The sequence below is a fragment of the Lindgomyces ingoldianus genome (assembly GCF_010093535.1).
Source record: "Lindgomyces ingoldianus strain ATCC 200398 unplaced genomic scaffold BDR25scaffold_52, whole genome shotgun sequence".
NCBI classification, from domain to species: domain Eukaryota; kingdom Fungi; phylum Ascomycota; class Dothideomycetes; order Pleosporales; family Lindgomycetaceae; genus Lindgomyces; species Lindgomyces ingoldianus.
In genome coordinates, this window is record NW_022985213.1 from 102,737 (window position 1) to 130,323 (window position 27,587).

Genomic DNA, 27,587 nt, shown 5'->3' on the forward strand with positions numbered 1-27,587 from the left:
CTTAGCGAGATCATGTGACTAGCAGCGGAGCTTGACAAGCAGCACCGTCACACGTGCAGCATAATTTTAATAGAAGTAATAAATAGAATACAGAAAATAGAAGCTTAAGCTGTAACAGGCTACTTCTAGATAGTTACTGCAGCTGTAGCAGAAGCAAAAGCAAGTCTACAGACAGTGCATAAACGCCGCACAGTAAGGGCTATTAAGATGTAGATTAATGTCTACACACTGCTAAAAATAAACTCTATGTTAAAATTCTATATTATAAGCTTTTAACAGTTTTAATTACTGCTACAGAAGATTATAGAATAGCTAGAGAAGCTTAATACTAACTAAATAAAAATAATTAATCTGTATAGTGTGCAGCTATAGGACTATTACATTTTAGTAATAATTAAACTAGACTAAGTAAAGGCTATAACACTAGCTAACTAGTGTAATAGTATTAGAATTACAACAAGCGCATCTATCTAGCTTAGTATAGTAGAGATGGGAGGGGCGATAGACAACACGCAGAGGGGAGCGCCTACTTAAGCTGCTACCTTATCTTTCACCTTAGAACCTAGGACAGAGCAAAACCCCTACACAGCAGAGCTGGCAGCAATAGCGGCAGCGCTGACCTCCCTCCTAACATGCTAGACAGCAGACTAGGTTATTATTCTTACTAGCAGCTAAGCAGCTATACAGGCAATACACTAACTACAGGATTAGTCTAGCTAAGCTAGTATTAAACAGATCTACAACATAACTTAGGCACTAAAAGAAAGGCAGTGCTTAGTACATATAGTATAGTGCCTAGCAGGAAGCAACAATTTAGTAAAAAAGGCTAAGAAAGTAGTAAGAAAAGCTATAGTAGACAGTAGTGTGCTAACTAGACTTTTTTACTAAGTAAGGTTAATAGTAACTAGGACTATAGTAAGAAACTAGGGACAGAGAAAAAACTTACTAATAAGAGTAAAGAGATACTTGTGTAAGGTAGACATAGCTTTACTAAAGAAACACACTAAGAAGCTCTATAACACTCTAACCTAGCAAGAAGCAAAAATACTAGCATAATTATAAACTAAGATAACACAGCTAAACACATACCTAAACTAAATAGAAGCTGTAGACTTAAACATGTGCATATGTAGTTAGGTAAAAGAAACTATTTAGCACTTCTTTTTTTAATGCTAAAGATAGGACACACTTTAAATATAAATGCTTTAGTAAATAAAGACTAAAAAAGAAAACCTTTTCTTCTTTCTAGAGAGAAAAGCACTAGTAGACCTAGCAGAATAGTTGCTAGACATTAACATAGTAAAAATAACAGTTAGGTACACAATAGCAACAGGCTACTTAGAGTAAAAAAGAAGATAGGAACCTAGAACTATAAAGACAATAGTAGAAAAGAGATGCTTAATACTAACTCTATATAACAGCAGGCTTTGCTTTACTTGCTAATAAAAGAACTTTAAACACTTAAAGAAAAGACTTTAAAAACGCTTACTACAAATTATAATTAGGGGATATGTAATAACTACGCTAGATAGCAGAACAGGAGGCATGTAAGGGCTACAAGGAGTTAAGCTATTACTAAGGAAGCGCTTAGGTAATAACACACTAGTGCCCTCTAGGCTAGAGCCGGGCGTAATAAAGACATCATCATAGTATAGGCACAGTTACCCCCTTCACCTTTTAGGGGGTAGACCGCTAAATTAGCGAAGGTACCCGCCAATGGGCGCCAGAGTCCCCTAAAGCTTTCGGGGGCGCTCGTGGTTTACTGTGTTTTAGCGTGTAATGCACGGCCTCGCGTAATGCACGGTTCTACGCGAAGCTGTCAAAACTTCAACCACCTCTCTCTTAACCTGTAACGGCGCAGGCAAGACAATGGGTCCGAATGCGGTGGGAATCCACTCAGAGGCATATGGGAGTGCGTGGGGACTCAGAACCTGGGAATGCCATTGACACCTATAGGCCTTGTACGAAAGGATATCAGAAAACTACTGAGCTAGCTACGGGGGCGAGGTGCGACTAAATACATGAGGGAATAGGGGTAACAGCAGGGGTCGGGGCCAGGTCGGGGTCGGGGCCGATACGGGGGCCTTCCGGAGGTTCCGGGCGACCTGACGATTCATGAGAATCGAGTCAGGGTCGGAGCCGATACGGGGACCCTTCGGATAGGTTCCGGACGACCCGAGATGGAACGAGAATCGTTACAACAACACTTACTTTTAAAATAAAAGAAGTGTGTAGTAGCATTAAAGCCTTTAAAAACACTTTAACAGCTATTTATAAGACTATAAATAAACAAAAAATTATAGCTAATAAGCTAAACACTCTAAAACAAGGCAATAGCATAGCCTAAAACTATGCAGCATGCTTTAGAGAACAGCTAGCTATCTATAGATAGATAGACTAAAAAGCCCTCTGTTACATGTTCTATAACAGGCTAAGTAATGTAATAAAAGATAAATTTATACATAATAATAAACTAACTACTCTTAAAAACTTTATTATGTAAGTAATAACCTATAATAATTACTATAAAAGTGTAAAAAAAAAAAAAGTAAAAAAAACTTCTTAGAAACTAGAGTTTATTTCTAGAAAAAAAAAGTCCCCTTAGTATAATAAAAAACTAATAGACCTTAGTTATGTAAAGCATACATAGAGCTTCTCTTTAAAAAAAAACTAAGTTCTAGAACGTAATAGGCTGCCCTTAACTAAGGAATAACAAAAGTAGTTAAAGGATAAGGCCTACCTAAACTGTAAAAAAGTAGAACATTGCTACTAAAACTGCCTAGACTTTTAGAAGAGGGAGAATAAAAATACTACTATAATAGTAAAAGCTATTACTACTAAATACAGCCTAATAGAAAAAAAAATATTAGAAAGATTAAACAACAGACTTTACTAGTAATGTAAAAAAAACTATTCTTTAAAAAACTGCTTTAAATTGTATTAAAAAGTAGTTATTTAAAGCTTTAGCAGCTTAAAGAAGGTGTTGTAGGACCTTATAATTTTTAAAAAGTATAAAGAAAAGACTTAGATCTAAGAATACATTATAAATATTTAGAAAAGAGAGGAATAGTTCTCTTTTTATAACTAGACCTTTAGCACCTTAGTAAAAAAGCTTTTTAGACAGTTCTAGAAATACAAATGCTAAAAGTGCAGTCTATAACATAACTACTCTAATAAATGCATAGTTATGCTCTACTAGATAAACATTAGTAATAATTACCTTATGTTTAATATAATACAGCAGATAGCTAAAGTTAAATATAATATTATAGATAATAAAAAATAATAGCAGTTCTTTACTAAGATCTAAGACTAGAAACTAGAAGAACTAGGTAGACCTACTAAGTTTAAAGTCCTAAAGCTAGTACTTAAAAAACCTAAGACACTGCTTCTAAGCCTTATAATTAGTAAAAAGGCTTTTATAGTATAATAAAACTATAGTTAGTGCATAATTTATAGAAGCAACGCCTACAGCACTAACAACTGCTAGTAGAAAGGACACCCTGTACAGGTAGTACAAACACAGAAATACCCTTAGTAGACTTAGAAGAGCCCTCTTAACACCTTATATAGACCTAATAATTGTCTATACCCTTAGTACTAGTGTATGTAACAGTATTGCACTAGACACTAAAACAACAAGCATTAAGCAGGCTAGTAGCCTATATAGAAAAAGAACTACAACAGATGCCTATAGTAAGGGTGTCAGATATGCGCACCTACTGTCAAGACAGGAGGAACGCTTGACGAAAGCTGTTACATAGTACGAGCAATAAGCTCGAACAGTATGTTGCTGCAAATTGCAGCATTTTGCAGCATGTTGCAGCAAATTGCAGCATTTTGCAGCAAATTACAGCATTTTGCAGCAAATTGCAGCAAATTGCAGCATTTTGCAAGCTGGTCGCGTATAGGGCTAGTGCGCGAGGGACTCGGACCGGAAAAACAAGGCCGAGCAACACGAGCAGAACACACAAGAAAAGATCAATAAATCAATACAATCATTCATCATCCCATACATCACATCCAAACCCATCATTCATCTCAGGAAGCCTAGAAACAGTGCTTCAATCTGACAAAGGGACAGCCTTAGCTTGCAAAACTATAAACTGCTACACTTATTAAACAGCCTCTTTTTATAAATAGGAAAAATAGCTAGACTATAAAAACAAAAATAACTATAAATTTTATTATTTTTAATAAAAAGTAGTAAGAAAAGAAGATTATTTAACATTTTATTACTTAGTAGAAAACTATAAGTGTAAAGCAGCTAACTGCTCTAACTAGAAGCACTAAATTTATAAAAAAAGAAAAAATAAATTTAATAACAACTTATAAGATGTTAACTTATATCTCTTAAAAAACAAGAAAGTCTTTTATAATATATTAGCCCTAGTTGCAGTAGAATAAGAGGCAGGACACAGCCTAACTACAACCTTTACATTTAAAGGATGTTTAAGACTAGCCCTTATTAACAGTAGATGCACCTTTACTGTAATAGATAAAAACTAAGTAGATAAGTAAAATATCCTATTCTAAATTAAAAAAGACCTATTTAAGGTAACCCTTGCTAATACATCTTTAATAGAATATAGTAAAGAATAGATTAACCTAGAAATATATAAAAAAGATCTTAAAACCTTAAACACAAAAGATTAGAAATCTATAAGTATACTTCTACTAAAAGGTAAGTATAATATAATTTTAGGCTATAATTAGCTTAAAAAGCATAACCTTGCTATTAACTAGAGAATAATAACTATAGAAGGTCCTAAAGATTACGCACACATAACCTAGTTAGCATGCTATAATAACCTATATCTAGTCTACAAACAAGTAAAACAGGGCAGCAGTTACTACTCTAAGAAAAGAAAACTCTAGAAGTTCCTCTACTAAGAACCTAAAGCCTAGGCAGTAAAAATAATAAAAAAAAACTAAGAAAAGTTTCTTATAAAGAAATAGAGACTAATAAAGATGTAGAATAAGTTAAAATTTTTAGAATCTAGGAAGAAAGCAGTATCTCTATTAAGTATAATAATTACAGAGACATGTTTAAGACGCTTAATAATCGAGAAGAGTTGCCCCTACACTAGCCTTAAGACTATGCTATAAATTTAATAAAAGACTACAACCTAAAAACCTATAAGCTTTACCCCCTAACAAAGATATAGAAAGAAGCCCTGCAGGAATACATAGACTAAATGCTAGCATAAGGCTATATTTAGAAAAGCTATAGCCCTGTTGCTTTAGCAGTAGTCTTTGTAAAAAAGAAAGAAGAAAAAATCTAAGTCTGTTAGGACTATAAGACACTAAATAATAATATAATTTAAGATTAGTTTTTTTTGCTAATTATATAAAACATTATAAACTAACTAAAAGGAACCTAGTACTTTATAAAGTTTAATGTACAAGACAGATGTAATAAAATAAGTATAAAAGAAGGTAATAAGTAGCTTACAGCATTTTAAACCCTATAAGGACTTTATAAATTACTAGTAATACTGTTTAGCTTAATAAACACCCTAGTAATATTTTAGTAAATTATTAACATAGCTCTTAACTCTTACTTTAATGTTTTTACTCTAGTATACCTAGATAATGTTCTTATCTATTTAAAGGATAGTCTAGAGGACTATATATAGAAGGAATAAAAAGTCTTAGAAAAGCTAAAGAAGTACAGGCTCTATCTACAGCTCTCTAAGTGCAAATTTTACATTACTAAAATAAAATATTTAGGATTTATAATTAATAGTAAAAAAATAAAAATTAACCTAGCTAAGATATAAAAGGTACTTAAATAGCTAGAACCTAAGATAGTTAAGGAAGTTAAGGGATTCCTTAGACTATTAGGCTACATTAGGCAAATAATTAAGGACTACTTAAAAATTGCTATACCCCTAACAAACACTACTACTAAAGAAAGAGCTATAGTAAAGTTTATTTAGACCCTGTGAATAAATAAAGCATTTATAGCACTAAAATAAGCTATAATAGCTAAACTAGAGCTAAAGATGTACAACCTATAACTAGATACTAAGATCTACATAGACATATTCTTAGGAGCTAGTAGAGCCACGTTTTACTAAAAATAGAAGAATAAGAAATAGCACCTAGTAGCATACTACTCTGCTAAGTTTTTAGAACCTAAAGCTAGCTACAGCATACCTAACAAAGAGTTAAAAGCAATATTAAATGCAGTAAGAGTATAGGCTATAGAGCTACACAGAATAGCAAAACTTTTCTACATTATAATAGACTATGTAAACTTAGTTATGTTTCTAACTATAAGAAAAACTCTTACTTATGCATATAAGATAGGCAATAGAGCTTACTTAGTTTAATTACATTATTAAGCATATCCTAGAAGCACAAAACTAATAGGCTAATGCTCTTAGCTAAAGACTAAATTACTTTAATAAAAAAAAAGAAAAAACTAAGAAGTTTACACTCTTTAAAGAAACTAATAAAAAATAGCTTTATAATAGGCCTTAGCTTATAAAAGAGTTCTGCATGCTTATAGTAAATAAGTAAGGGTAAAAAAATTTAATCTGTAAATATCACAAATTGCTAATGTTTAAACACCTAGGTATAGGCACTCTCTAGAAAAAATTACAGGCTGCTATACTGCAACACATACTAAAAGTAAAACAACTATGCACTAAAGTGCTTAGAGAGTGTAACATCTGCAACAGAAATAACCTATAAAGGTATAAAGCTTATAGATATTTTTAACTAATTAAAGCCTTAAAGCAGCTATAGGTAATAGTTACAGTAGACTTTATTATAAGACTTCCTCTGTCTAAGGAACTAGAAATAAAAAGAATGTGCAACATAATTACAGTAACCTTTAATAAAACTACTAAGTACCTATATATATAGCTATTAAAGAAAACTATTATAGCTAAAAGATTTATTTATAAATTTAAACAGAATGTTATATTAGTACATAAATGCCCTAAAATTATTATCTTTAATAAAGATAAATTATTTACTAGTAGATTTTAGAAAGCAGCTATAAGACACTTTAAAATAACACATAAATTGTCTATAGCATACTATCTATAAACAGACAGCTAAACAGAGAGAGTAAACACTAAAGTAGAAAAGTACTTAAAAAAGTACATCTCTTACACTTAAAATAATTAGGTAGAATAGCTTTTAATAGCATAGTTAGCTATTAAAATAGTAGAGTTAGCTACAACAAAAGAAACACTATATAAGGCTAATTTTAGTTATAACTTATACTTTGTACTATAAGGAAACTAGCCTACAGACCTTTAGAAATTAATAGACTAATTATTAAACTTATAAAACATATATAAAAAATTAGTAATTAAGGCTAGATCTAGTTAGGAGATAATAGAACAATACACAAACAAAGTATAATAACTAGGACTAAGAATCTACCTAGAAGACTACATATATTTTAATACTAAGAACTTTAAGATATCTAGACCCTTAAGGAAGCTAGCAGAAAAAAGGATAGAACTATATAAAGTCTTATAAACCTAATAAGACAACTGCAAGCCTAAGCTTCCCCTGCATATAAAAATACACCTATAGTTCTATGTCTCTAGATTAGAAAAAGCCCCTAAGAAAATTCCTCTATCTACATAGGGATAAGAAGATAAAGAAACAGAATATAAAGTTAAACACATTATTAGTAATTAAAGGAATAAGAAGGAATTTTTAGTAAAATAAAAAAAGTAGCTTACTAGTAAAAACATATAGAAACTAGCTAAAAACTTGCAGAACGCGCAGCTATTAGTATAAAGGTACCTCTAGGCTTGTCTAAAAAAAACTAGCTAGGTAATAAAGCACCTATATTAAAAAGAACAGCTATGTTATTACTAGATAGTAGCAGCTTTTAGAGACAAGTCCTAGCTAACAAAAGTTGCAGAGGGAAACAGCCCTCTACCTTAGCTTTAAAAGCTTCTATCTTGTCTAAAGAAGAAAGGTCCCCTTTTAAGTACTTTGCACAACAAGCTTCTAATAGGTCTAGTAATTTTTAGATACAATCCTATTTAAAACACTCCCTAGCCTTTATGTTTGCATTGATGACTCGGATGCATCGTCAGCATGGTCACACGATAGTCGGATGTGTCGGATGTGTCGTCACACGATGGTCGGATGCATCGGCAGATGCATCAGCACCATAGTCTGTTGCCAAGACCCACCCACTTATTTCGCATATATATAGACTCCCGCAAAGGACTCCTCTAGGAATATATTTAATGCAGTTCCTCATGTCTCTGGTGCCTCACATAGCTTCACACTTTACCTCTACTAACTTTTAAAGTTAGCAAGTTATCTCTTTATTAAGCTTCTATTTATAAACTTTTGCTACAGCAGCATCTTAAAGAAGCTTTTTTTTTTCTTCTCTAATTAATCCTACGCAGCGTCTAAAATAAAGGCATTACACTTGCTATTCTTTCTTACACACTCTACACACTTATTTAATAATAAGGTTAACATATAAAACAATCTTAATAACTAGTAAGCGCTATAGGGTTGCATTTTTGTCTAATAAAGAGGATTAAAGCAAGGAATAGCATAAGGATAATAAGACAAACAAGACTAGTAAGCTATTTAGCCTAAAAAAAGTAAATATTAGAAATGCCTTCTAGCATAGAGACATCTACCTTATAAATAAACTCTTACTAACACAGTTGTGTAAGCAGAGCAGCGAGGACGCTGCTAGAGAGGAGGGGCAGCGTGTTATAGTCTATAGTTAGACTAACATAACTCCACCCGCAGTGCTCCACAATCTTGTTAAGTTAGAATAAGGCTTAGTTATAGACTAACTAAAGGACATAAAGGATAGACAGGCAGCGCAACTACCTGCAGTAATAGAAGAGTGCATTGTCTAATAGGAAGACAGGCTACAAATCTATTAAGTCTAAAAGAGCTTATAGAGCTCTGCTTAGCAGACTTACATAAACTTGTTTTACTCGCCTTAGCACCCTCTATACATGAATATAGTTTTCTTATTAAATAACTTTTAGAAGGTGTGTTTAATGTTTAGTTTATTCTTTACATAAACTAAGTAGTATTTAGCTTTCTAAAGAGCTGTAATACTATTTATATATCTTACACTATATATACCTCTAACCCTGTCTAACAGGACTGTTTAACCTGGCCACTATACTGCCGCATATAGGGCAAACCACGATCTGGTCACTCTCCTCTTCTCTAGTAGCCTAATAGCCTTTACGTAGGACTGTACACCCTGCTGTTGGCCCCTACCACCCGTCCTACTCCTCCCCTAGGAATATCATTGACCCGAGTACTTCCACGAACCAAGGATTGTAACAGTATTATACATAAAGGATTTATCTATTAGATCTACCGTACTAATAGTTATAGCTACTAAAGACCTTATATAGCAACGCTTTTATCTAAGCTATAAACAGCAACCTATTACATAAGACGCAACTACCCTCTATTATATATAGAGATGCATTAGCCTAGAAGTGGTTACACACCTCTATAAGTTAGTTACTAGCGTAAAGCTACTAACTAGCAGAGCGCTAAACACTATTAAATGCAACTTATGCACGCTTTTAAAGATAAAGCAGCAGATTAGCTAAAAAAATAAATATAAAATACTTATTAATAAACTATTCTAGTAAGTTGCTTTTAACTTAATAAAGCTTTAGTCTTTATTAATCTATAAAAACATCTATGTAGTCTACTTTTATTATACCTAGTTAAAGTATAACCTAGTATTTATTCCCTTATTTAAAGAGAAGGCAGTAATTCTTTTAATTATATAAAAAGTTTATAAACTAGCATTAATTTAATTCAATATCCTAATAATGCTACATTAGAGTAATAATAAGGCTGCATTTAAACAAGTAAAAAAGACTCTGCAGAAATTCTGTAATAAACAGGGCATTACCCTAGAACTAGCGCTACTGTATACGCTAGCAGCTAATAGAGCAGCTAAACGCTTAGTCTAGACACTTATTATTTAAGCTTAAAGTCTTACACACATTAGCAAATTCTTAAAGTTTCTTAAAAATACTATATTTAGTCTTATAAGTTACATGCTTAACTATACATCTATTTAATTACTTAATTAGAAAACACTATTTAAAATGCTATACAGTAGAAAACTAGACTGCTCTTACCTTTACTAAATTAGCGTTAAGGCATATGTCCTTATTAAAAGGACTACAAAGTTAGACAAGCTTACACTTGTCAGATTGAAGCACTGTTTCTAGGCTTCCTGAGATGAATGATGGGTTTGGATATGATGTATGGGATGATCATTTATTGTGTTGATTTATCGATCCTTTTTCTGCTCTACTCGTGTTGCTCGGCTTTTTGTTTTGCCGCTCCGAGTCCCTCGCGCACTTGCCCTATGCGCGACCAGCTTGCAAAATGCTGCAATTTGCTGCAATTTGCTGCAATTTGCTGCAATTTGCTGCAATTTGCTGCAAACTGCTGCAACTTGCTGCAAAATGCTGCAATTTGCTGCAACATGCTGCAAAATGCTGCAATTTGCAGCAACATACTGTTCGAGCTTATTGCTCGTACTATGTAGCAGCTTTCGTCAAGCGTTCCTCCTGTCTTGACAGTAGGTGCGCATATCTGACAACACTATAAGCTTTTATTAGATATCTATATAGGTATAACTTCTAAAACATTTATTAAATATAGAATCTAACAAATAACTATGTCTACTAGGTACATAATGTTATGTTTAATAACACTTTCTTCTATAAACTAAATAACTATGCATTGTACAAGCTACTATAATAAGTAGTTAGAGACAACATTATTACAGAAACTCTTTTTACCCTAGACAATACCTTAAATAATAAAGATTACATTAATTTTACAGAAAAGCTTCTGTCGCGTATACTAAGAGCCTTGGCTGGGGCTCGGAGCTTGGGACTAGGGCTTAGAGCCTGGGACGCAGCTTAGGATCTAGAGATATTATGTTCTAAAGCTTAGTGTATATAAGGAGAGCCTTTACCTCTTTTAGATAGGAGAGTTACTTTATCTAATCTTCTAAACAGCTACTGCTAGGCTATTTTATCCTCTATAGTTATAGGCCTAGCGCTTTAAAAACCTAGAATAATTCTTTTTATATAACTATAGCGCTAGTAAAAGCTATTTAGAAGCTTTATTTTTTATCCTTACTTATCTTTATTACCTTTAAAGCCTATGTTATAGCTAATTAAGATGCTCCTTTTCTAACAGAAGTGTACTAGCTTAAAGACTACACAAGCTAGCCTCTCTAGTTTATCTAGCTCTAGTTCTATGCTCTTAGCAAAAACCTATAGGACATAATTAATCTAGATAGACTAAAGGCTCTAAATCCTATAAACAGCACTCTAAAAATGCCTACACTTAGAGTAATTACTGCTAAGAACCGCTTAGAGAAGGCTAATATATAGTACTAAACTAATATTACTAAGTACTAAGCTTAATTAAGTAACTAGGCTTCTTATGTAACACATCTTTAGACAATCTAGAACTAGGTTAATGCAACTGTTGCACTAGAGCTCCTAGAACCTGTAATAATACAGCTTATATTAAAAAACTAATCTACTTTATAGGCACTTATATAAGCCTTAAAATAAAAGCTAGCACTAATAAATATAAGTATAAAGAATTTTATATAAGTAAAGTATAAAGCGTACCTTACTAAGGTAAAGCATAGCACTATAACTCTAGAAGCTTAGTACTAGTAGTAGCACTTTCTGTACACTAAGGCAAAGACCTATAAGATTCTTAACATAAAAGGCTAGCTAGCTGCATAGGACTTTCTAGACGCCCTAGCTCTAAAGCTTGCACTAGACTAGGCGCGCTCTATACACTAGAGGGTTATAGAGGCTAGCGCAATTAGTAAGAAACCTTAAATAATCTAGAAAATTAGCAAGATTTTTTTAATAATGCTTTAAAGGCACTCCTTACGCGTAAGTAACTAAGGTATAGGCATATTTATAACACTTAGCAGATAATTAGATAATAATTTAGCCTAATTTATTTTAGCCTAATTAGGCCACCTATGCTTATGTAGAGCTTTAAGATAATTTCTTTATCTATAAAAAGCAGTAGACTGTAAAGACTTTATATTAGCAGTTACTAAAAAGCTAAAGAAGCTTAGTAAAACTACATACTAGAAAATTTTTAAAAGGCTTAAGTAAGCGTAGCATAAAAAAGTAAAAGCTGTACTGCTTAAAAAAAGCTACATAATTCTAAATAAAGCCTCCTCTACTTTAAAAGCTATTAAAGAATTAAATAAGCTAGCATTTTTAAAAAGCATTATTACTATACTTATTAACTTAGTGCTTTTAGTAAAACTAGAGATGCATATAACTATAAATTTTAACACTTACCTACTTTTTATAAGCATAATTCTAGACAATAAAAGTGCTACGCACTTAGTAAATAGTGTAAAGCTGCTTATACTTAGGTTATTTAAAAAAGCTTAAGGTTTACATATAGTAAAAGCTAGCACCTAGTTATTCTTAATTTAAAGAATAAAAACTAGAAAGCTTAGAAGGGTATTAAATAAAGTATAGAAAAAGCGCACAGAAGATCTTATACTATAGAAAGTAGTTATAGTAGAAAGATTTTATATTAATATTATTTTAAAAGCTTATTTAAAAAAAAAGACTATAGCATTTAAAACTTAACTATACACTGCGCATAAGCACGCTAGAAAAAAATAGAGTACTTATAATACTTTACTAAGAACATAACTTTATGTTTATTAAATATAAAGCTGTCTTTTTTTACCTACTAGTGTAAAGTGTGCTTCTAGATTGCTAATGCTTATAAACTATATTCTTACACTTAGACTTAAAAGAGCTTTAGTATACACATATAGAACACTTAGGTCTAAAAGCTCTATAGGCTTTAGTTAAAAGCATAAAGAACATATAAATAATAAGTATAAAGTAAGTACACTATAAGCACTGCGCAACAACCTATGCTAAGTAGGTTATATTAAGAAGACTAAAAAAGCAAGCTCCCTGCCTATTCTAGAGAGTTACATAGAACATGTTTAATATGCTATTAGGGCGCAGCAGAGCTCTATAAATAATAATTATTAAGAATAAATACAGTAGTAAAATCTTTTTATACTCTTTTTAAGTAAAAACACTTTTAGAAATCTAAAAAGTAATAAAAAACTTTAAAAGTATAGTGTTTAATTAATATAAGCTTTAGATTAGTAAAATATAGTAAAAAAATAACACTACTACACTTTTTTAGTATAAAAAGTTAAAGTATAAGCTTTAAGTAAAAAAATCTAGCATTAATATTAAAAGCTTTTTGCTATACACTTATAAGCTAAATAAAGCTATAAAAAAAGCTAAATAAAAAATAATTATAAAGTTTATTAAAATAAGAAGTAACGCAGGACTCTCTAAGAAGCTCTAGCTAGAAGTAGTAGACACAGCAACATAGCTGTATAATATAAGCCTGTTGCACACACATAACCTACACTTACTAAATAAAGTCTTAGACATGTAGTTTACTAAATACTTTTAATACTATAAGCTAAAGTAAGTAAGAAGTGCTACAGCTAATCTAAAACCTAATTAGAGCAAAATATACGCATATAGCTATTGCGCCTACCTACTTAATAGAGAGCAAGCAGCTAGGCGTTAGAAGTAAAGCTTTAAAGTAACTTTATAAGGCTATATAAGATATCTTATAGGCTACAGAGCTTTAAATATCTATAAAATATAAGTTTTATTACTTAACTAAGTAATTACTATAAGAAATATAGCTTTTAATAAGACACACTTTTATAAGAATAAAAGTAATAAGCTAATTCTTTAAAAAAAAGCTTTTAAAATTATTAAAATTTTTAATAAGTAAAGTAAAATTTATAATATAAAAAAAGCTTTTAAGCTTTTACTTGAAAAGTTAAATAAGCAGTAAAGTAATATACTAATTTAAAGGCTTTAAGAGTGTAAGCTTAAAAGTGTAGAAACTAAAAAGCTTATTAAAACTTAAGTTAGCTAGCTAAAGAATTAGCACTTAAAAGTAAAAGTAACTATGTAGGTAATAAGCATAATAAGTAAGTTACTAAGAATTTGCGCAGTTTCTAATAAATATATAGCACTTATTACTCTAGAGCTAACTTCTAAGCTAAAGCTTATAAATAGCTCTATAACACGCTTTATACAGGGTAGGCATAAGCATACTAGTAATCCCTAGTAAGTGCACTTAACTAGAAAAGTAGATTTACTAGGCTTATTAAGTTAAATAGCTAACTTGCTAGTTAAAAAATTAACTTTTGCTTATTACACTAAAACATTGTCTTCTATAGCTTTAGTTAAAGTAGGTAAGGCCCCTTTTAAATATATGTATAATAAAAAGAGCTAGAGACTAGCTACACATATAAGCTAAAAAATATAGAGGTAAGATCCTAATAACTTAATAACTTAGGTAAGCCTAGAGGTGCAGGAAGCAAAAGTATATATATAACGCTTTTAGAGAGAAGTAGTATACGCATTACTTTAGTTAATCTAAAGCACCTTTAAATAAACTTTCTTAAAGCATTTATTACTCATAATAATAGAGTGCTTAAAACACTTTACACAGTGTTTTTTATAGCTGCCTTTTATAGGCAGCCTTAACTAAGAGCTTATAAGCTCTTAAAAAAACTCTTAAAATAAAAAGATTTATATAAGTACTTAGATAAATTTTTTTTTAAAATTATAGTATAAAAAGAGATAGCTACCTTACTTAAAAAAGGCACTTAAAAAGAGATTATATAAACTAAAGTAATATCTAAGCTGCTTCTACTAAAGTAGGTATTTATGTATAAATGTAACTAAAATAAGTGTTTTACTAAATGTAAAGCTTATATTTGCGTATATAGTAATTTCTAGAGTAAGGACTTGCTTTAGTTAACCTATGCTACTACTTTTGCAGCTAAATCCTTCTAAATAGTAATAGTAATAGCAGCTTAATTTAACCTAGAGATTAAGTAATATAATGTTATAAGCGTGTTTCTAAACACACACTATAAAGGTAAGCTAGAAGTAACATGTAAGCTTCTAGAAGGCTTTACAAAGCCTAGCATATATGTTAAGCTTTTATAAGCCTTATATAGACTATGTAACTTACTAATTTTATAGTACTAGAAACTTTTATACGCTTTTTAAAAGCTTAAGCTTATCTTATTTAAAAAGAAACTATACTTATTTTTTAACTATAATTACTATATCTTACTTTTTTATATAAATAACATACTTTATATTTATTACTATAATAATAAGTTAGAAGCTTACTAATTACTTAATATAATTAAAAAAATATATAAGCTAGAAAATTAAAAGCTATGTAAATAGTTTTTAAAGATTAAAATAATTAAAAATAAAAAGGCTAGAATAATCTAGCTAGTACATAACATGTATATTAAAAAAGTAGTAAAGAAGTTTAACCTTACAGAAAGCACACTCTTCTTAAGGACTTTTTTACTATTAGAAGAGCTTATAAGCAACTAAAGATTAGCATTAAAGCACAAAATTAAGAAATACTAAGAGCGCGTAGGATTAACACTTTACACTGTAATTATAGTGCGCTTTAGCGTGGCGTTTGCAGCATCCTAGCTCTTCTACTACTTAACAAACCTAGAAAAGCAGCACTTCTAGGCAGTAAACTAGGCAATTATGTACCTATACTGTACAAGGCATACAGGCATACAGTGTAAAGCACTAGAAGGCGCGTAACTTATTATATGTAAAAATGTGTGTTTTACTAATTACACAAAGACTAGATAATTATTTTATAAATATATTATCTTACTTTTTAAAAAACTAATTTTATAAAAAGTAGCTTTTTAGCTAACAGTAACTATATTTATAATAAAAGCTAAGCTGCTTACTTTAGTGCACATTATAAAAGAATTACTAGCTTTAAAACGCTTCTTTAAAAAGCTTACTCTAGAGCTAGGCACACTATAGCAAATCTACTATAACAACTAGCAGACAATCTAGTTAGTAGTAGAGGAGAACGCCTAGATAACTACCTACCTGCGCTACATTAATATCTAGAACATGTAGCTGCGCTAGGAGCATGTAAAAGGATCTTTTAAAGTGCGCTATATTAAAATAAGTAACATGCTAGTAGATAGACTTATAAAGCACTTACTAAAATAGTAATTTAAGCACTTTAAGTAGCTTTTTAAGTTTAAAAACACATAAACAAGCTTTTAAAAAAATTATTAATTATTAATAGTAAAGACATCTTTATACTGCCTAGAAATAAAAGGGCTATCTACTAGCAAAAACACTCTTTTATGCTATAAAGATTAAGTAGGGATTTAGTACATAAGATGTGTAAAAATATAGAACGCTTAAACTATAAGAAGATTAACAAGCTTACTTAAAAGTTCCTTAGCGCGCTAGTAACGCGCTAGGAGCTTAGAAAAGACAACACTTTACTTCTTTTTTTTCACTACTTTCTCTACCTTTTTTTTTTCTTTTTTTTTCTTTTCTTTTTTTCTTTTCTTTTTTTTCTTTTCTTTTTTTTCTTTTCTTTTCTTTTCTTTTTTTTTACTACATTTTTTTTAAGTAGAGCTTAAAGAACTAGCTAAAGCTAAAACACAGCTTATAGCCTGTTAGTCTAATCTAAGGTATAACGCACAATCTCTGCAGAGAAGCTTACCTGCTTATCCTTTGCAATAAGCGCTGCAACAAACTGCTGCGCATAGACAACAGCAACAGGGGGACTGCAAATAGGTTAAAAGCTAGATCACCCTACACACTGCTACAGGGCTTACAGGGGCAGGCAGCTGTGCCTAGAGAAACAGCGCTAGCAGCGTAAACTGCTAGTAGCAGAATTATAGCACTTTTTACTAGAGCGCCCTGTAAGCGCACTCTTTATGCAGCCTAGACAGGACTGCGCGCGGAGCGCACTAGGGGGAGGCTGGCAGGGGGTGGTGGGCGCAGGGCGACGGGGGGTGGTGGGCGCGGGCTTGCGGATACGCGTAGGCCGGCGGGGGGTGGTGGGCGCAGCGCGGCGGGGGGTAGTGGGCGCGGGCTTGCGGGCAGCGCGGCCCCGCAGAGCAGCAGCACGCAAGCAGGCAGCTCTTTTAGCTTTGTTAAGCTACAGATGCACATTAGTAGAAATTATAGACAAGTTTAAAGTTCTTTTTAAAGCTTTTAAAAGCATTAACTTACACATAGCATGTTATTAAGACTTATAAAAGAGAAGCTTAAGAAGTAGGAGAATTTATTTACCTCTGTTGCAGCAATTACAGCACGCATGTGACCTGCGCTGCCTAGAGAAACAAGCATTGCGCTGCCTAAGGAAACAAGCATTGCGCTGCCTAGGGCAACAAGCATAAACACAGGGTAAACGCGCAGCGCTGCTCTAACAAGCTAAGTTGACGCTTAACGCAGGTGAGCTGCGCAGCAGCTCACCTAGGGGGTGTGTTGCGTATACTGAGAGCCTTGGCTGGGGCTTAGAGCCTATACTGAGAGCCTTGGCTGGGGCTCAGAGCTTAGGACTGGGGCTCAGAGCCTAGGACGCAGCTTAGGATCTAGAGATATTATGTTCTGAAGCTTGGTGTATATAAGGAGAGCCCTCAGCTCTCTTAGATAGGAGAGTCACTTTATCTGATCTTCTGAACAGCTACTGCCAGGCTATTTTATCCTCCACAGCTTCTATAGCTTAAAGAGCGTAATGACAGACCTAGTAATTAGCCACATAAGAAGCACTAGATAGGCTCCCTCTATTACCTACTTTTTTCTAAAATAACTCTAGAAACTATTCTAAAGGTTAACTTAAAAAAAAAACTAATATTAATTTAGTCTTCTAAAATAACCTTAGCAACATGCTAGATAATAGCTCTAATAATAAAACACTATTAGTTATTAAAGTTTATCTGCAAATAGGTAACACAGCTATAGACTTTAAAACTAATAATAATTACTTTAAGTAAGCTAGAACTACTTAGCATATAGCTATAACTAATTATAAGTCTTAGAACATTTTTAAAAGAGCTAACTTTGTCTTTTATACATAGCTTAAGGACTTTACTAGACTAGGCCCTACTAGAAGCACAGCTGCTATTAATAAATTAAACATTATAAAAAGAGAAAGCAGAACAAGGCGTTAACAACATGCTGCTACACTTATACAAACTACTACTAAACTGTCTAGCTAGTATTATGCCTTTATATTAGGCTTTATTAAAGACTTTACTAAACTTACTACTATTACTTTTAAAGCTTTTTATTAAAACTATCTACCTTCTGTGCCTAAAACCTTTTATAAGGCACACTACTACTAATTCCTAGACAGCTAGAAGCATGCTATAAAGATTAAATTTACTAACTTTTATTAAAAAGAAGCATTTAAGCTAGTCTTTATTATAAAGGCTATAGATACTTAAGTAATACCTTTAAAATAAGTATATAAGTATAAATTTAATGCTAAAATTTTTTTTAACTAAATTTAAAGCTTATCTCTGTGTATAAGGTAACCTCTAGGTTACTATAGCTAAAACATATAGTGCTACTCTAGCAGCACGCGTCTTTAGAGCGCTTATTGCTATTATAGCTTTATTTAGCCTGCTTACATAACAATACAACGCTATTAACGCGTTTATTAACGCTTAGCTTCTAACCCTAGCATATTATTGTCAGATTGAAGCACTGTTTCTAGGCTTCCTAAGATGAATGATGGGTTTGGATATGATGTATGGGATGATTGATTGATTGTGTTTTTGGGATGATCCTTTTTCTGCTCTACTTATGTTGCTCGGCTTTTTGTTTTGCCGATCCGAGTCCCTCGCGCACTTGCCCCATACGCGACCAGCTTGCAAAATGCTGCAATTTGCTGCAATTTGCTGCAAAATGCTGCAATTTGCTGCAATTTGCTGCAAAATGCTGTAATTTGCTGCAAAATACTGCAAAATGCTGCAATTTGCTGCAATTTGCTGCAAAATGCTGTAATTTGCTGCAAAATACTGCAAAATGCTGCAATTTGCTGCAAAATACTGCAAAATGCTGCAATTTGCAGCAACATACTGTTCGAGCTTATTGCTCGTACTATGTGGCAGCTTTCGTCAAGCATTCCTCCTGTCTTGATAGTAGGTGCGCATATCTAACAATTATAAACTGCTACTAGGCTACTATTACTCTTAGCAACTTCTTTAACTTTTTTAAGCTCTATATAGGCTTAAAAACGCACTTAAGCTCTAGTATTTAAAGCTTACTGTTACGGTCTATGGTTGGACCGACGTAACTCCACTAGTAGTGCTCCACAATTCAATTGGGTTGGGACAGGGCTCGCGATGGACCAATCGGAGGATACGGAAGCGGCGCAGCTACCTGCAGTCATAGAAGAATGCGTCATCTAATAGGAAGGCAGGCTACAAATCTAACAAGCCTAAGAGAGTTTATAGAGCTGCGCTTAGCAGGCTTACATAAACTTATCTAGCTTATTTTAATATTATAAGAACATGTATATAGTTCTAACCTTAAATAACCTTTAGAAGGTGTGTTTAACATTTAGTTTATTTTTTACATAGACTAAGTAGCATTCTAGCTTTACAATAAGCTGCAATACTATTTGTATATCTGCACTATATATACCTCTAACCCTGTCTAACAAGACTGTTTAACCTAGCTACTATACTGTTGCTTAAGGGCAAACTATAATCTAGTTACTCTACTTTACTCTATTAGCCTAATAGCCTTTACGTAGGACTGTACACTCTACTGTTAGCCCCTACCCTCTGTCCTACCCTACTAGGAACAATATTAACCTAAGTGCTTCCCTAAAGTAAGAATTATAACATTAAATACTACCCCTATTAAAAAGTATAACTACTTAATATAACTTAGACTCTAATATAGCCTACATAGCCTTATTAGAATCTACAGAAGTTTCTACTTAAAGTACAGCTGTTCTAGTAGAATAGATTAACATAATTTAAAATAAAATTAAGAAACTTTAGTAGATTAGTAATAAAATAAATAAACTAGTAAATTTTTAAAAAGAAGTTAAAAACCTTTACTAGAAAGTAGCAGAATTTAATAACTCTCTATTACTTATAAACCTATAATAAGCTACTAGCTCCGCACACTAAATACACGCGCTATAAGTAGAGCTAGCTAAACTCTAGAATATCTTAACTAAAAGAACAAGCATTATAGCTAAAAAGACTTTAAGATTAGCCCCTCTAAAGCCTTTTAAAGGATTGCTAAAGAACTTTTACTCTTTTTTTACTAGATGCTACTTTTACATGTGATATAATAAAAAAGCATTTTAAACTAATGCAGAAATAATATCTTAGATAAGACTACACCTAGAAGGCTTTTTTATAATTTAGTTCTAGCTACACGCAAATAACTAGATAGACTTTAGAGCTAATAGCATAACACTTACTTCTAAAACTAAAGAAGTGTTTAGTAGTGTTAAAGCTTTTAAAAACACTTTAATAGCTATTTATAAAACCATAGATAAATAAAAAATTATAGCTAATAAATTAAACACTTTAAAATAAGAAAGGCATAGCCTAGAACTATGTAGTACACTTTAGAGAGCAGTTAGCTATCTTCAGATAGATAGACTAGAAGGCCCTTTATTACATGTTTTATAACAGGCTAAGTAACATAATTAAAGATAAATTTATGTATAACAATAAACTAACTACTTTTAAAAGCTTTATTATATAAGTAATAACCTATAATAATTACTATAAAAAGTGTAAAAGAGAAAAATAGTAAAAAGAAACTCTTTAGAAACTAAAGTTTGTTTCTTGGAAAAAGAAGTCTTTTTAGTATAATAAAAAGCTAATAGACCTTAGTTACATAAAGCATATATAAAGCCTCTCTTTAAAGAAAAACTAAGTTTTAGAACATAATAGGCTGCTTTTAACTAAAGAATAATAAAAGGAGTTAGAGAATAAGGCCTACCTAAACTATAAAAAAGTAAGATATTTCTACTAAAATTACTTAAACTTCTATAAAGAGAAGAATAAAAATACTACTATAACAGTAAAAGCTATCACTACTAAATACAGCCTTATAGAAGAAGAAATATTAGAAAGACTAGACAACAGACTTTACTAGTAATATAAAGAAAACTATTTTTTAAAAAACTACTTTAAAGCATACTAAAAAGTAGTTATCTAAAACTTTAAAAGTTTAAATAAAGTGTTGCAGAACCTTATAATTTTTAAAAAGTCTAAAGAAAAAACCTAGATTTAAAAATACATTATAAATATTAAAAAAAAAAAAATTAGTTTCTTTTTTATAATTAGACCTTTAGCACCTTAGTAAAAAGCTTTCTAAATAGTTTTAAAAGTATAAATGTTAGAAGTGTAGTCTATAACACAACTACTCTAATAAATGCATAGTTATGCTTTATTAGATAAACATTAGTAATAACTATTTTACATTTAACATAATACAGTAGATAGCTAGAGTTAAATATAACATTATAAATAAATAAAAATAATAGTAATTCTTTACTAAGATCTAAGATTAAAAACTAGAAGGACTAAGCAGACCTGCTAAGTTTAAGGTCCCTAAACTAGTTTCTAGAAAACCTAAAACACTACTTCTAGGCCTAGCAATTAGCAGGAAGGCTCTAGTAATGCAACAGAACTATAGGCATTACATGCTTTATAGAAGCAACTCTTACAGCACTAACAATTACTAATAAAAGGGACACCCTTTACAGGTAGTACAAACATAGGAATACTTTTAGTAGACTTAAAAAAGTCTTTTTAACACTTTACATAAACCTAATAACTGTCTATACCCTTAGTACTAGTGCACGTAATAGTATTGCACTAGACACTAGAACAACAAGCATTAAGCAGGCTAGTAGCTGTTACAATCCTTGCTTCGGGGAAGCACTCGGGTCTTATGATATTCCTAGGGGATGAGTAGGACGGAGTGTAGGGGCCAATCCGGTAGGGTGTACAGTCCTACGTACAGGCTAATGGGCTTATGGAGAGGGGTAGAGTGACCGGATCGTGGTTTGCCCTATGTGCGGCAGTATGGTGGCCGGGTCAAACAGTCCTGTTGGACAGGATTAGAGGTATATATAATGCAAGATATATAAATAGTTTGCAGCTTATTACAAAGCTAAATGCTACTTAGTCTATGTAAAGAATAAACTAAACATTAAACACACCTTCCTAAGGTTGTTTAGTGTTAAGACTATATACATGTGCTAAGGGCGCTAAGGAGAGCTAGCAGGAGTTTAGGGAGTCTGCTAAGAAGAGCTCCCTAAGCTCCTCAGATTTGTGGCCTGTTCTCCTATTAGATAACACATTCTTCTATTACCACAGGCAGCTGCGCTGCCTCCGTGTCCTCTAAATGGTCCGTAAGCGAGCCCTGCCCCAATCCAGCTAGATTGTGGAGCACTGCCGGTGGAGTTACGCTGGTCCAACTGTAGACCGTAACACGCTGCCCCTCCTCCCCAGCGGCGTCCTCGCCGCTCTGCTCACACAACTATGTTAGTAAGGGTTTGTTTATAAGGTAGGCGCCTACCTACTAGAAGGCATCCCTAACTTCTATCCTTCTTAAACTAAATAGCTCGCTAGTCCTGTTTATCCTACCGTCCTCGCGTTGCCCTTTATTTTAATTCTCTTTACTAGACAAAGATAAGACCTTACAGCGCTTGCTAATCTTTAGAGTTGTCTTATGTATTAACATTGTCCTTAGACAAGTGTATTAAGTGTGTAAAAAAGCACAGCTAATGCAACGCTTTTGTTTCTAATGCTGCTTAAGATTACTTAAAAAAAGAGAGAGAAGCGCTTCTTTATAAGGCTAAGGCTTTATAAGCCTAGGACCGCGTCCTGTTAAATAAAATAAATAAGGAGCGTTCTAGACAGGATTGTATCTAAAAGTCACTAGATTTTCTAGAGGCTTAACGCGCAAGGTACTTAGAGGGGGACCTTTCTTCCTTAGACAAAATAAAGGCTCTAGAGGCTAAGGCAGGAGGTTGTTCTCCTCCACAACCTTTGTTAGCTAGGACTTGTCTCTAAAGGCTGCTGCCATCTAGTAATGACGTGGCTGTTCCTTTTAATATAGGTGCCTTATCGCCTAGCTAGTTTCTTTTAGACAAGCCTAGAGGTACCCCTGTACTAACAGCTGCGCGTTCTGCAAATTCTTAGCTAGTTCCTAGGTGTTTTTACTAGTAGGCTATCTCTTCTATTTCACTAGAAACTCCTGTTAGTTCTTTTAGTTGCTAATAATGTGTTTAACTTTATACTCTATTTCCTTATTTTCCTATTCTTACATAGATAAAGGGATTTCCTTAGGTGCTTTTTTTAGTTATAAGATATAGAACTACAAGTGTATCTTTATTTATAAAGGAAGCTTAAGTTTGCAATTATCCTGTTAAGTTTATAGGACTTTATATAGTCTTATCCTTTTTTCTGCTAGTTTCTAGGAGGGTCTAGATATCTTAAGGTTCTTTGTGTTAAAGTAGACATAATCTCCTAGGTAAATTTCTAGTCCTAGTTATTATAATTTATTTACGTACTTTTCTATAGTTTCTTTGCTAGACCTAGCTTCTACTGCTAATTTTTTATATATGCCTTATAAGCTTAATAACTAGTCTATTAACTCCTATAGGTCTGTAGGTTAATTTCCTTATAGCATAAAGTATAGGTTATAGCTAAAGTTAGCTTTGTATAGTGTCTCTTTTATTATAGCTAACTCTACACTATTAATAGCTAACTGTGCTATTAGGAGCCATTCTGCCTAGTTGTGCTAAGTATGTAAAATGTACTTTCTTAGGTACTTTTCTACTTTAGCGTTTGCTCTTTTAGTTTAGCTGTCTGTTTATAGGTAGTATGCTATAGACAGCTTATAATCCACACTAAGGTGTCTTATAGCAGCACTCTAGAATCTGCTAGTAAACAATTTATCTTAGTTAGAGATAATTATCCTTAGACATCTATATACTGCTATTATATTCTATTCTAATTTGTAGATAAATTTTTTAGCTGTTATTATTTTTTTTAATAGCTAGATGTGTAGGTACTTAGTAGTTTTATTTAGAACTACTATAATTATATTACACATCCTTTCTGTTCTTAGTTCCTTTAATAAAGAAAGTCCTGTAATAAAGTCTATAGTAATTATTATCTATAGTTGCTTTAAAGCTTTAATTAGTTGCAAGTGTCTATAAGTCTTATATCTTTATAGGTTATTTCTATTACAGATATTACATTCTCTAAGCACTTTAATGCATAACTGCTTTATCTTTAGTATTTGTTACAGTATAGCAGCCCTTAGCTTTTTCTAAAGGGTGCCTATTCCTAGATGTCTAAACATTAGGGATTTATAGTATTCCTAGATTAGGTTCTTCTATCCTTACTTACTAGTTATAAGCGTGCAGAGTTCTTTTATAAGTTAAGGCCTATTATATATCTATCTTTTATTAGTTTTCTTAAAGAGGGTAAACTCCTTTATGCCTTTCTCTTCTCTATTAAAGTAGTCTAGTCTTTAGCTAAGGGCGTTAGCCTATTAGTTCTGTGCTCCTAGTACGTGTTTAATAATATAGTTAAACTGCGTAAGCTCTATTACCTATCTTATATGCATTAGTAACATCTTTTTTACTGTTAGGAATGTAACTAGGTTTATGTAGTTAGTTAGAATGTTAAATAGTTTAGCTATTCTATGTAGCTCTGTAGCCTATACTCTAACTGCGTTTAATATTGCCTTAAGTTCTTTGTTAGGTATGCTATAGCCTACTTTAGGTCCTGTGAACTTAGCAGAGTAGTAGGCCACAGGATGCCATTTTCTGTCCTCCTGCTTCTAATAGAGGGTGGCACTGCTGGCTCCTAAGGATGCATTAGTGTGAATTTTTGTGTCTAGACGTAGGTTGTACATCCTTAGTACTAGTTCTACTGTTATAGCCTACTTTAATGCTATAAATGCCTTATTTATTTGCAGAGTCTAGATAAACTTTGCTGTTGCTTATTCCTTTATAGTAGTGTTAGTTAAAGGGACTGCAATTTTTAAGTAGTCTTTAATTATTTGCCTAATGTATTCTAATAGACTAAGGAATCCTTTAACTTCCTTAGTTATAGTAGGTTCTAGCTATTTAAGTACTTTCTATACTTTAGCTAGATTAATTTTTATTTCTTTACTATTAATTATAAATTTTAGGTATTCTATTTTAGCAACATAAAATTTGCATTTAGAGAGCTGTAGGTAGAGTCTATACTTTCTTAGCTGCTCTAAGACTTTTTGTACCTTCTGTACATAGTCTTCTAGGGTGTCTTTTAAATAGATAAGGACGTTATCTAAATATACTAAGGTAAAGACATTAAGGTATAGGTTAAGAGCTGTGTTAATAATCTGCTAAAACATAGCTAGGGTGTTTATTAAGCTAAACACCATTACTAACAGCTTATAAAGTCCCTATAAAGTTTTAAATGCTATAAGCTACTTATCTTTCTCTTTTATCTTAATCTTGTTAAATCTATTTTGTATGTTAAACTTTGTAAAGTACTAGTTTCCTTTTAGTTAGTTTATAATGTTCTATATAATTAGTAAGAGAAATTAGTCTTAGACTATGTTTTTGTTTAAGGTTTTATAATTCTAGTAAACACAGATCTTTTCTTCTTTCTTTTTTGCAAAGACTACTGCTAATGCTATAGGGCTATAGCTTTCCTAGATATGTCTTTATGCTAACATCTAGTTAACATACTCCTGTAGGGCCTCCTTCTATGCTCTTGTTAAAGGGCAAAGCCTATAGGTCTTTAAGTTGTGGTCTTTTACTAAATTAATAGCGTAATCTTAAGGTTAGTGTAGTAGAAGTTCTCCTAGATCTTCTAGCGTCTTAAACATGTCTTTATAATCCTTGTACTTAAAGGGGATACTGCCTTTGTCCTAGATTTAAAAAATGCTAATTTACTTTACATCTTTATTATTTCTAAGTTCTTTATAAGGGACTTTTTTAAGAGTTTTTTTTATTATTCTTACTGCCTAAGCTTTTAGTTTTTAATAAAGGAACTTCTAAAGTTTTCTTTTCTTAGGGTAGTAACTACTACTCTGTTTTACTTGCTTGTAGACTAGGCATTAATTATTATAGCATGCTAACTAGGTTATGCGTGCGTAGTCTTTAAGAGTCTCTATAGTTATTATTCTTTAGTTAATTGCAGGGTTATGCGTTTTAAGCTAGTTATAGCCTAGGATTATGTTATACTTGCCTTTTAGTAAGAGTATTTTTATAGACTTTTAATCTTTTATGTTTAAGGTTTTTAGGTCTTTCTTATAAGTTTCTAGGTTAATCTATCCTTTACTATATTTTATTAATAATGTGTTAGCTAGGGTTACCTTAAACAGATCTGTTTTAATTTAGAATAAGATACTGTGTTCTTCTACCTAATCTCTATCTATTACAGTAAAGGTGCACCTGCTGTCTACAAGAGCTAGTCCTATCTTTCCTTTATACGTAAAAGTGGTGGTTAGGCTGTGTCTAGTTCCTTATCCTACAGCAACTAGGACTAATATGTTGTAAAGGACTTCTTTATTTAAAAAAAAGTAAAGGTTAATATCTTAAAAGTTGTTATTAAACTTATTTTTTTTCTTTATAGGCCTAATGTTCTTAGTTATAGCAGTTAGCTGCTTTACATTTATAGTCTTTAACTAGGTAATGTAACATTAGGTAGTCTTCTTTTTACACTACTTTTTACTAAAAGTAATAGAACTTGCAACTGTTTTATTTATTACACTTTGTCTATTCTTTTTACTTATAGGGAGGGGCTGTTTAGCAGGTGTAGCAGTTTGTAGTTTTGCAGGCAGAGGCTGTTCCTTGCTATAGGCATCTGTTATAGTTCTTCTTCTATGTTGGCTACTATCCTGCTTAATGCTTGTTGTTCTAATGCTTAATGCAGTATTATTATGTGCATTAGTACTATAGGTATAGATAATTATTAGGTTTATATAAAGTGTTAAGGGGGCTCTCTTAAGTCTACTAAAGGTATTCTTGTGTTTGTACTACCTGTACAAGGTGTTTTTTCTATTAGCAGTTATTAGTGCTATAGGTACTGCTTCTATAGAGTACACACTAACTATAGCTCTAGCGCATTACTAAGGCTTTTCTGCTAATAGCAAGACTTAGAAGTAGTGTCTTAGGTTTGTTAGGCGCTAGCCTAGGGACTTTAAACCTAGCAGGTCTGCCTAGTCCTTCTAGCTTCTAGTCTTAGATTTTAATAAAGAACTACTATTATTCTTTATTATTTATAATGTTATATTGCACCTTAGCTATCTGCTGTATAATGTTAAACATAAGGTAGTTATTACTAATGTTTATCTAATAAAGCATAACTATGTAATAGCTTAAGTAGTTATGTTGTAGACTACACTTCTAGCATTTACATTTCTAGAACTGTCTAGAAAGCTCTTTTACTAAAGTGCCTAAGGTTTAGTCTTAGAAAGGGAACTATTTTTCTTTTTTTTAAACATTTATAATATATTCTTAAATCTAAGTCTCTTCTTTGTATTTTTTAAGAATTATAAGGTCCTGCAGCACTATGTCTAACTTACTAAAATTTTAAATAGCTACCTTCTAATACACTTTAGGGCAGTTATTTAAAGAATAGTTGCCTTTATATTACTAGTAAAGTC

The 27,587-nt window shown here is 32.1% G+C and overlaps 1 protein-coding gene across 1 annotated transcript; it reads right to left on the reverse strand.

Annotated features, from left to right (window-relative positions):
* Window positions 1-16,529: 16,529 nt before the first annotated feature.
* BDR25DRAFT_319594 (uncharacterized protein) lies at window positions 16,530-17,165 on the reverse strand (the record flags this gene model as incomplete). The annotated part of the gene is made up of 5 exons (XM_033691839.1): window positions 16,530-16,532; window positions 16,642-16,705; window positions 16,757-16,774; window positions 16,826-17,082; window positions 17,157-17,165. The coding sequence occupies 5 exons, from the start codon at window positions 17,163-17,165 to the stop codon at window positions 16,530-16,532; spliced, it is 351 nt and encodes a 116-aa protein (XP_033540778.1).
* Window positions 17,166-27,587: the final 10,422 nt, after the last annotated feature.